Source organism: Mytilus galloprovincialis, chromosome 10 (assembly GCF_965363235.1).
Source record: "Mytilus galloprovincialis chromosome 10, xbMytGall1.hap1.1, whole genome shotgun sequence".
NCBI classification, from domain to species: domain Eukaryota; kingdom Metazoa; phylum Mollusca; class Bivalvia; order Mytilida; family Mytilidae; genus Mytilus; species Mytilus galloprovincialis.
Window position 1 is genome coordinate 90,429,748 of NC_134847.1, and position 12,311 is coordinate 90,442,058.

Sequence of the window (12,311 nt, forward strand, 5' to 3'; positions counted from 1 at the left end):
AATGTACAATATGGGGCTGTCGTCGTATGACACTGTATTTGCGTTTAATATACAGTTCTTAAGCAAGAATGTATAATATGTACGGACATTTTACAACAGTATTCCTAGTCTTGTTTACAGTAAATGAAATACATGTATTAACAAAAACAACACGGACCATTAAGAAAATATTTCTTCTTTTGTATCTTTATTTTTTCGTTTTCGTTTCATTCAGATGATGTATGTAGTCTTTTCAAAAAGTTTGTTTCTCATGGACAACAAACATGTTATTACCATCATAACCAGCCAATATGTGTATATTATTGACATTGGTCAAAATGATATTCGGTCAGACCGACGGTTATTGTTTTATTCCATTTTCCGAGAGAATACAATGTACTTGATGTCAAATATTTATCAAAACCAGTTGCATATAAAAAAAAATCACCATAACGTTACAGATAAAAGCGCGTGATGTTGAGTGCGGTGCATATAACTTTTCTCCACGTAAATATGCTATTTTATGCCAAATCCAAGTGATAAAGAGAAAATGAACTGAAGTTATACCAATATGGAATAATATATATATATTATATATTAAAAGTTAAACACACTGAAGATAACAAATTAGGAGTGCAATAATTTATTGTTGCTCGGCACTGGAATTTCCCTGATGTTACAAGTAAAACTGATCAGAATTTTAACATGGTTTTAATGGGGTTTAAACAAACTCGGGCGACGTTTCTACTGTATGTAGCATTTATTCATTACTTCGTGATTATTATGCGATAAATAAATGTACAAACAATAGATTATTGCATATCTTAGTGTTATCTTTAGTTTTTTTTAGATTTTCTATTCCAAAAGACATGATCGTTTTTCTTCATTTCTTCCTTCATTTCTTTCTTTTTTTAAATTATATAAATTTATTTTTGAAATTAAAAGCGCATAGCATAAACAAATCATATTTATCTGTTGGTTGGCTTGTTATTAATCCAGAGGTTGTACGGTAAATAAGGCAACATGTAATGAGAACGAGTTGCAGAATTCAAACATTAGCCATAAATTAAAATTACCACTGCAATCTTATTAATACTCAAAACAGTTAACATTCCAACCAAATAATTAATCAAAGAAAAGTAATCCTATTGAACATGTGTTGACGCGCAATCTTCGGAACTATTATGTTTTGCACACTTCTGATACAATATTCCCTAAACGGGACAAACCACTTTAAATAACTTATGAAATATACCAAGCGTAAAGTTTGTTAGTTCAAGTCGACATGCGTTTCGTGTACATGATACTCCCCTACGTGACGATCAAATATAAACACTGATAAAAAAAATCAAAGTATAACCAAACATGGTTCATATATATAGGTGAAAAATGCGAAAGTACAGAAATGTGGAGATCGTCGGTGCTGTTAATTCTGACAAACATTTTGAGAAGCCTACATTGACAGGATTAAGTCAGAAACACTCCTTTTTAGTAAACATTTATATATTATATGTAGAAACTCTAACAAATAGCTAAGGTAGCAATACAAAAAATCGCATTTTGATTCCGGTGGTTTTTTTTCAAATTAGAAAGTTGTTGTGCAACAATTTTCATTTTTTGACAACTGATGTCTTATTTAGTCTTCAAATTAAGGCAACAGTAGTATACCGCTGTTCGAAATTCATAAATCGATTTAAAAAAAACAAATTCGGGTACCAAACCAAAACCGAGGGAAACGCATCAAACACAAGAGGAGAACCACGACACACAACAGAAACACATTATTAAAATGTAACACACACATAAACGACCTATAATATAACAATGACCATTTTCCTGACTTGGTACAGGACATTTTAAGAAAAAAAATGGTGGGTTGAACCTGCTTTTGTTGCATGTCAAACCTCCCTCTTTTATAGAATGTTAAATATAACAAAACTGACAATATTACATGACAGGACTACAATACAAATAAATGGGAGAACATATAGAACAGAGAAACACACGACAGCTAACGAAAGGTACCAGATTTAAAATTTAATACGCAATTGGCCGAACAGTTATGACACAAGCGTTGCATAAGACACTTTCTCGTTGACATGATTAGTCTCGTTCCTTTTATATTCCCTCTTTGTCGTTTTTTCTATTATTATTTTTAAATGGGGTGATCAGATTTGATATATTCTACAACTGCCTATAAGATTATATTTTAAAAGGTTCCTTGGATATATCTGTTCTAAAATAATAGTTGTTAAATGGAACATGCATATAACCAATATACCGTCACTGAAACATTTCATCGATAACTAAAGTACAATATATCTTTTTTGACGGGGTTCTAGTCTTATGATAGTGTTTTGTAGAACAAATTTTCAGTGTTCTGAATGAGTTATGTCATCTTTTTAATAATGTTTTGTGTCTATAATCTGAATAATACAAAACCCAAAAAGCTACCAAAAGAAGTACTTTTATTAGTTTCCATAGGAATGTTATGATCTTGTTGTAGATAAATAGCTAGTATCAAGTTCCAAAAGTATACACGATGGTCTTGAAGTACTGACGCGGTTTACCATTTTAACAACGTGTTATTTTATTGCTTATGTACTTTGTCTATATGCTTTTTTGTGGCGTTTTTGTTACATTTTTGTTTATTTTTATAGTAATAATGATACAATGTTAACTGTTTACCCCTATTTTGACATTTTTACTTATTAATGTCTGTTGGTTTGTTCAAACATCGTTATCAATATAAAATAATTGTATGTCACTGTCATACAATCAAATGTTTTGCTAGTTATGAAACTATTTTTAATCCACCATTTTATACCAAAGAATATTCCTGTACCAAGTCAAACATTTAACAAATGTTATCCATTACTTTGTTGTGTTCGATTTTGCCATTTGATAAGGGAGCCTTTTCGTCTGAATACAGTATACTTTTGCATAAGGGAAACGTTTTTATTGCATTTACACTTAGAACTGTGTTCATACTTTATGTTTTTTTTTTTCTATCTTGGTTATTGTTTATGAATGTGTCCTAATAAAGACATGATTATCGTACATAAGCTTATTTTATTTTTGTTCAAATTATCCAAATACTCACTGCAAAAAATGCCTACAGTATTGTTGCACGCTGTGTCTGTAATTTTGAAATAACATTCTGAAATGTCAAGTTCATTCCCTAGACACTGAACATCTTTCATAATAGGACTCATGCTCCCTTCTCCAAAGCAAGATGTGTCACAAATTTCAGGATATCTAGGAAAACATTACACAGGATAACTATGATTGAAATAAAGTAATGTTTAATTTTTTGCATATTCTATTGTCAAGACTATTTTGTTTGCAATCTTCCTACATTAAGATGATTAAATCTAAACAAAAATAGAAATGCAATAAAATGTTTAGAACACTCTGATTTATAGTTATTTAAAGGAGAAATTGCAACACTAGTCCTCTAGTCGTTCTACGTGTGTACATCATTGGCTATCAAAGTTACGAATTTGAGCGTTCTAAGTGAATGGAAATCCGGATAAAGCGGACGAACGAGAGTGACATTGTTTAAGCTTATAACATATTAATGTGTTCTATTTATGGCGTAAAACACTAAATACCTGGCATTTGTTTTAATTCATCGCAGTTCCTGATGCATGATTGTTTATTAATAATTGCATTTGGCTTTTTATTAGTTTTAAGTAACTACGAGCACTCTTACATTGTGTTTTCGTTTTAATTTTTCCTGTTGAGACAATTTTTAATGCAAAGAATTTCTTTATTTCTTTTTTTTTTGTCCTGAACTTAAGGTGTTTACATACAATACTGATAGTATTCGTCTGATCAGAAATACTACCGATCATTTTCTACTGACTCTGAATTTGCATGACGGAAAGCACATGCGTATTGGGAGAGGCTTGAAATGTCGATGCATCCTGTTTCGCTCTTTTTTGGCGATTTACACAGCTTTTGTTTATTTCCTTAACTTTCTCTTCCTTGTCGATTCATGGGATTTGAACATCGGAAAATATCATTCGCCTTATTTAATGATCGGTTATTGTTGCATTAACTAATAACCAACTCAAAATATATCAACGTTAAATAACTTACGGGTTATTGTAACCAAGCATAGAACAAACAACTCTTGCATCCACCATATCAAAATTATCTACGCAAACGGTTCCCCAAGTTCCATTGTGCTGTATTTCTAGTCTTCCTTCATTCTTGAAAAGTCCGTTCTCTAACCTTATATTTGTAGCTACAAAATTTCTTAAAAAATAAGGTTTGGACAGCAATCTAGCCTTCATGACAACATTTTGTTAATCATAGTTATGATAATAAAGAAAGCAGCACTAAATGATTGTTAAATGTCCTAATCGCTTTTCTAGTTTTTCCTCATCAAGAACGCTGGAAACCGAATATTTGAAAGCAAATGATACATAGCAAACTAATCAATTTATGTTCTAAATGAGCGATAGTAATTTGCAAAAAAAGATATTCAGTGTTTTTCTTTGTAGCACTTTTTTTGCTTTTTAATAATATTTGTAATGAAATTAAAGTTAGGTTTTGACGACTGATACTTAGTTTTTTTCACGTGTACTTAATACTGTTTTATATGGGCATTTCCTTAATGAAGAAGACATACGAATTCGTTCGTAGAATATATTTAAGCGTTCCATTCTGTTTTATTGTTTTCATCTGGAAAGAATATTTTTGGAAACACTGAAGTATACCTTTTTGGATGTTAACAAATCATACAGATATATTGATTCCGGTTCAATTATGAAACATTATCATTAGTATTTTAAAAAACGTTAACATTGATTATGCATATTTAATTTTGAACGATTGTGTTTTCTCTCAAAACTGTTCACAACGCTAGTACATTCCAAATAACTATACAAAATTTAAACAACTAGAACTTTACCGATTCTAATCTTAATAAACCATTGACTTTTGTGTAGACCAATTCAAAATGACCCATAGAAACACGCTTCACTGAACAATATGAATAATATATTAAAAATTAATGGGAAAAATGGAATTTCCACTTTTTGGTACTCTAAATTGACGTGTATTGACTCCTCTGACAATGCATTAAAGGAAAATGTTCAATTCATCAAAGTCATTTTGACTGAATATTTATTTGTTACTTATTCCTAAATCAAGCATAAGATACTTGTGCCTAATAAATTCTATTAATTTTCTGTAAGAGAACAGGTCAATATTAGACACTATGTTAAAAAATGGCGACCTATTAATTTTTTTTTTATAAAATTTCTTAAAGCAATATTTTGTGCCAAATAACTGTTATATATCAAGTTATCCCAAATTTTAGTAGTTTTAAACAAGCTTAGTATGGAAGGTTTAAAAATTCATCAGGATAAAAATAAAATGGATATAAATAAGCCAAACTTTGTGAAACTATTCCCTTTTCGGAAAATTTTAGTAATTTGGATATGCAGTAATTTGGCTTGATAAAAACATAGAATTAAATTTGAATAATCGAATAATTTTCAAAATAAACAAGCAAAATCTCAAATCAAAATATACAATGACCTGGAGAATGATATAATAAAGATTGGTATAATGACTATTCTAGAATGACGACCTATTACCGTCAACCAGTATAATCACAGTATATCTACTTTTAGCGCAAGCGCATGATTACACAAAACCGCCTGTTTCCCGTTACGCCAAACTAAATTATACTACCAGGTATTCTCAATTTTCGACATAAAAACCCGCAGTCAACATTAGCCTAGATTCAAATACAATAAAGTTATCTCTATTCTAAAGCAATATTAACAAATCAGTCCATTTCAATTTATTTTTTATAAAATTTCATAAAACAAAAATGATGTTATCGTGTTTGAATGGCAACGATACAAGGTGACGTCATATGTATGTTTCCGTAAACAAAAAGTAAAATGTAAACACCAAGTTTTAAAGGATCGTGTATGCCTCAGAATGCACTAACATTACACAAGAAGAACATTTATGGGTAAAAAATGCGACTTCAAAAAAATATTGTTGAATTATGTTATATTACTAATATCATCATATGGGGATAAAATGGAACAGCCAAGACAGTATTGTGTGTATAGGGCTTTCGTGATGAACAAAATTACCAAATATGTCCCATTAGAATCAAAACAATTCATGGCAGCCATAGATTTGTTTTCATTTAACCATTTAACCATGGATTGGGCTCACGCTCAGGGTGAAATAATTGAAAATAAATGCCCAACCCCTGGTTAAATAGACAAATTGTTGGCACGAATAAATTGCTTTTTGGAATAAATCTTTTTTTTCACCAAAAAAACGTTATTTTGATGACATTACGTAACGTCATAATGATGATCACGTCACGTCCTAATGAAGTTTCGCGCTATTCAATTAGCTAACGTCAAGCAAAGACTTTAAGATAATTTTGAACCTCAATTTTCTGTTATAGTAATACTTTCATGGAAGCAAAATTTGATTTAAGTGTATGTTTTCAAGAAGAAGTTAAATAAATGAATTTGGGTCAAACTTTTTAATTTAAAGATACATACAACACGAAATCCCAACAGCATCTTCATTGGTGCAATTAAACGACTGTGCAAATTGGAAATCGCAATCACTTAAATATTCTTCATTTCCAGAACATGATATTTGTTCTACTGTATATTGACTTGTATTCACTCGAAAAATTTCTGTAGAGAAAACCTCCGGGGACCTGTTAAAGAATAAAGTTGTATACAATTTGTCAGAAAAAAAATCAATAATCACGTTTTGCATTAATTTAACAATTTTGAAAAAAGCAACACATATAATATCATATAATCTTAAAACAAATAGACAAATACAGCAGCACTTAAATTTTTCATATATCTCAAAGTGATAGTTAAATTTTTTTGATATACTTAAAGTTGTTGTAAAGGAGTAGGTTCGGTAAGGACCGATTTTGGCCTCAAATTTCAGGTTCATCTGACGAAAGATTTTGACCACTTTTTAAACACTTAAGTGTCTATTTCATTTGAATTAATTAGTTTATGTGAAAGACTTTAACATATTTAGTCATTAAAAACGATTCGATTCAAGCTCAAATATGAAAAATCTACCTAATATGCCGTAAAATGTCACTTTTCAGATGGTTTTTGGTAAAAATGAAAGTGGCCGCATCCGTGTTCATCCTCAACCTTTATATATGTTATGTATTATCATAAAATACAACTTACATTTCAATATTAAGGATAGGGTAAGGCATGGGAAAACCAAATAATTACAAGTCCCGCTTATGTCCTGACACGAATCAAGGGTAAAGTAACGGGGAATAATGCATTCGCCTGCTTATGTCTGACACGGCCTAAACCCATAGGGTAAGGCATTGAAAACCAAAAAATTGACAAGTCCCGCTTATGTCCGGCACGCCTGACACGAATCAAGGGTAAAGTATCGGGGAATAATGCATTTGCCTGCTTGGCTGGCTACCACGGGTCTAGACCGTGGCTACGCTTACAAACTTCGCCAAAGACGGTCCCAAGCCCGTTTGCAAAAGAAGTAGGGGTAGGTCGTAAGTTTAAAGCATCATTAGGATGCTACCTTATTAATTTAGTTTAGTGCATAACATGCTAGGTACTAACATTTTTGATACTAACCTTTTACCCTGTTGTTTCAGATACTAACAACTAACACCATGAGCTACAGATTTTTGATCCATGTGTATGATCATGGCATGAGTGATACAATGGACCGGGTGTGGTTGGCCATCAGAGGGCCACTTCAGACGAGGATGGCGTATATAGTCGGGGAGCACATCGTTGCGTTCTCCCCGGCTATATGCCAAGAGATAATGGAACTGCTACTGCGTCGGGGTATATACTGCCGTCTGCATTACCCCGACGCACTAGGACTAGGAGAGAGGAGTCCGGGAGACGGGAAGTAAAGGAGAAGAAAGCCTGCTAGCCTAATGCTGAAAGTGACGGGTTTTTTTTATCTTTTTTAATTGTATTGTAAATGTTTTATGCCTAAGAAGGTGATTTTATTTTTATATTTTTATACTCTGTTATTTTTATATGTCATTAAAATTTTAAAAGCAGTGTACGTGGGTTCGATTCCCACCCTAGGCTTTAACGGGTAACGCACGGCTGGTGCAAAGCGGGCAGATTAGCTTAGTGGCCCCGCACTGCTGTCCAAAAGAACTATCGGGCAAGACACGGGTAAAACCTTAACCATCGGGTAAGGCATGGGAAAACCAAAAAATTACAAGTCCCGCTTATGTCCTGACACGAATCAAGGGTAAAGTAACGGGGAATAATGCATTCGCCTGCTTATGTCTGACACGGCCTAAGGCCTAACCCATCGGGTAAGGCATTGGGAAAACAAAAATAAGTCATGCTTATGTCCTGACACGAAAGAGTTAGGCTTAGCACAAACTGTAACCCTAGTATATTGATACACTAAATGTCTGCCCTATCAACTTTCGATGGTACGTGATATGCCTACCATGGTTGTAACGGGTAACGGGGAATCAGGGTTCGATTCCGGAGATGGAGCATGAGAAACGGCTACCACATCCAAGGAAGGCAGCAGGCGCGCAAATTACCCACTCCTGGCACGGGGAGGTAGTGACGAAAAATAACAATACGGGACTCTTTCGAGGCCCCATAATTGGAATGAGTACACTTTAAACCCTTTAACGAGGATCTATTGGAGGGCAAGTCTGGTGCCAGCAGCCGCGGTAATTCCAGCTCCAATAGCGTATATTAAAGTTGTTGCAGTTAAAAAGCTCGTAGTTGGATCTCGGGTCCAGGCTGGCGGTCCGACGCCTGTCGGTTACTGCCTGCTCCTGACCTACCTCCCGGTTTTTTCGCCCTTGGTGCTCTTGACTGAGTGTCTCGGGTGGCCGGAACGTTTACTTTGAAAAAATTAGAGTGTTCAAAGCAGGCAATATCGCCTGAATAATGGTGCATGGAATAATGGAATAGGACCTCGGTTCTATTTTGCTGGTTTGCAATATTAAGGATGAACACGAATGCGGCCACTATCGTTTTACACGAAAACCGTCTAAAATTTAACTAAAATGCTAGAATTATGAGGATTTCAGTAATTTAGCATGACTTAATGGTGCTAGTACCGGATATATGTGCATTGTATTGTCAAAAACAGCCCATATTTACGTAGCAGAAGCATTCTATTGTCCAATAAATAACTAAAGGTTTACGTTTTAACAATTTTGTAAAACTGCTATATTTTGGGGCCAAAAAGGGGTCTTACTGAACCTACTCCTTTGTAACAAAAAATGCAAGATATCAAATGTAGAAACAAACTTAAACAAAATAATTTCTTACCAGGTTATAGTTTGCGAATTACAACTCTATATATTAATTGAGTTTAAATATATTTATTTAGTTTAAATATTTTTATTTATAGCTATAGTCGATTGGGAAAAAAAGTTTTGCAACTTTAATAATCTATTTTCACTTTACGGGTGCGAGTGCTGCCTTGTAGTGGTATTAGTCTGCTCTTTTTCGAAATCTACAAGGGTATTTTTAACTCGCAAGAGATATGTCTCTCTCGCCGATTTTGGTCTCAAATTTCAGGTTCATTTAACGAAAGATTTTGGACACTTTTTAAACACTTAAGTGTCTATTTCAATTGATTCGATTAGATTTTGTGAAAGATTTTAACTGATTTAGTCATTCAAAACGATCCGATTGAAGCTTAAATATGAAAAATCTATTAAATGTGCCAAAAAGGTCACTTTTCAGATGTTTTTTGTCAAAAATGAAAGTGGCCGCATCCGTGTTAATCCTCGACCTTTATATATGTTATGTATTATCTTAAAATACAACTTACATTTCAATATAATGAATGAACACGAATGCGGCCACTTTCATTTAAGGCGGAAACCAAAATTTAACTAAAATGCCATAATTGTGAAGATTTCAGTAATTTCGCATGACTTAATGATGCTAGTACCCGATATATGTGCATTGTATTGTCAAAATCAGCACATATTTATGTAGCAGAAGCATTATACTTTCCAATAAATAGCTAAAAGATTCCATTCTCACAAGTTTGTATGCATCATGATTGAAATTGATCATGCATTCGTTGAAAAATGATAGATAATGTCAGACAAGGTCATTCCGAATGTTTCAATGTCTTTTTGGTAACTTCTGCATCTCTTTTTGAAAACATGGTTTTCTCCGAAAAAGATAGATAAATTAAAAGAACAAAATTGTATCGAAAGGAACTTTTAAAGACTCCCTGCATTTCAAAATCAAATTTTTAATTCGACAGAAAACTTACGATAAGAAACCCAACACTTATGAATGATCTCATGTGCTGCCAAAGGGTAAGCAGATCTAGATCCACAGGTGGCACACGCTAGATGTCGATATCAACAAATTATGTTGCTATAGTTTTATGTATAGACAATCTAGTTTGTCTTGGTTCGTCTCTCTGGGATGTCGACATATTTAGTTGTTCTTGTTTCTCTGACTCTTAATTATAACATCTTATATTTAAAAAAATATAAGTTCTACCGCACTAGTACTATCACCCCGTAAAAACATGTCAATTTTGTTTTCTCTACACAGTCAGGATTCTACTTCATCAAAAATATTTCCCCATTACGTGACTTCATTTTTATAATCGTAGAAATGGAAGCCATTTTTGGGATGACGTGCTGCCAATTTCGCTCTTGAAAACAGATAATTTATCCGCATAGCACGATTACGATCCTTATATGTTAGTTGTATTTTAAAAGACAAATGTATCTTCTAGCTAATGAGCATCAGTTAATGTTCTTGTCTGCATTGAGTCAGCTTAATATTATTGTCTGATCGGTTGTTAGGTGGAAGTTTCGAAAATTCATAAACATTTAAAAAAAATATATATATAATTAAATATTTCATGGGCAGAATTTTAATAATCTAAAGGATCAGGGGTAATCTCAGTGTTTTAAAGTGTCTATGACTTATTTCAAAGGAGATTTGTGTATGCGATCATATATTTTTAAGTGATTGTATAATCCATTAATCGATTGATCAAAATGACATTATCGATATTACTTCTACTGCACAACAGACTTATTTTGACGATCAAAAGAGATACTTAAAGCCAAAATAGTTAAAAAGCCACAAACTTATGCAAACAATTTTATGACATTAATATGTTTTGTATAAAAGATACTTGCATACTACTCTGGTACTTAATTCGAACTTAAAATCAACTTGGATTACTGATTATGCTTACTTTCCTTGTACACGTTACTAGTGTTTTCAAACAAAATGATGAATTAAACACTAGTGAATATATCTAACAGTTCAAAATCACTGACAATAAAACATGTGTATATGTCGATTAATTTTTATCAACCTAAAGTAAAATTAAAGTAAATACACACTTGCAATAGAGCCTATACTAAAGGTTGATACCATAGATAAATCAAGACCGATGCATGAAAAGTTAGATGCAAACGGAGTAGGTTTTATCATTATAAAATATTATATACTTTTACTGATGTGGTTTTATTTATTAAATGCGCTAACTCACTTGAAGCTGTAACCAAGAGATTTACATGCCACCGCTGCTTCTGTTTCTGTAAAGTGATTGTTACAAACGGAAATCCATTCTCCCTTATTCATAATTTCTAACCTCCCCTGACCAACCGTGTTTCCACCAGAAAGTCTCATTGGAATTCCTGTAATTTTCATGAAACATTCCAAAAAGATTATTTTGCATGATAACAGTAAAAATGTCAATGTGCCAAATATATTCAAAATACCAATATGTATCTGGATATTTTATGTATTATCAAAACATCAGTAGATAATGTAGGATTGCAAACAAATTAAATATCCAATAACCCTAAAACAAAGCAAAATTAAACTAGATGTCCCATACTGCCATAAACAAAATAAAAACCACATAGTAAACAATAAAAGCCGTTATGTGTCAAATGTAAAACAAATCAAGTAAAAATAAACAATAGCCTGATTTATAACAAAGCAATGAATGAATAGCAAATAAGGACAGACAACATCAAACCACAATGATTAAAATACAGGCTCCTCAGTTTTGACAGCCATATATAGAATGATTGGCGAGGATGAACATGCTTTTAGAGTGCGACACCTTCCGGAATTCATGGAACAGCAGTAAAATCACAAAAAAAAACGCACTGTAAAAATCAGTTGAAATAGCGTTCTCATCAGATTGAATCGAGGCACAAAAAAACTAACATGCATACGAAATTCAATAAGTTTAAATCTAACAATCCTAACTAAAATGTATTCTAAGGTAAATGGCAATTACTACATAAAGCCAGTTCTCCAATAGGTTTA

The 12,311-nt window shown here is 32.7% G+C and overlaps 1 protein-coding gene across 1 annotated transcript in view; it reads right to left on the bottom strand.

Moving 5' to 3' along the window:
* The window catches only part of LOC143049607 (scavenger receptor cysteine-rich domain superfamily protein-like), a 73,980-nt gene extending 62,320 nt beyond the window's left edge, over positions 1–11,660 (bottom strand). The window contains exons 1-4 of the mRNA XM_076223207.1: positions 11,521–11,660; positions 6,531–6,694; positions 4,084–4,231; positions 3,083–3,237 (exon numbers count right to left, since the gene is read on the bottom strand). Of these exons, the coding sequence (XP_076079322.1) occupies positions 3,083–3,237; positions 4,084–4,231; positions 6,531–6,694; positions 11,521–11,660 (607 nt within the window). The remainder of the gene's footprint in view (positions 1–3,082; positions 3,238–4,083; positions 4,232–6,530; positions 6,695–11,520) is intronic.
* Between the last annotated feature and the right edge of the window lie 651 nt (positions 11,661–12,311).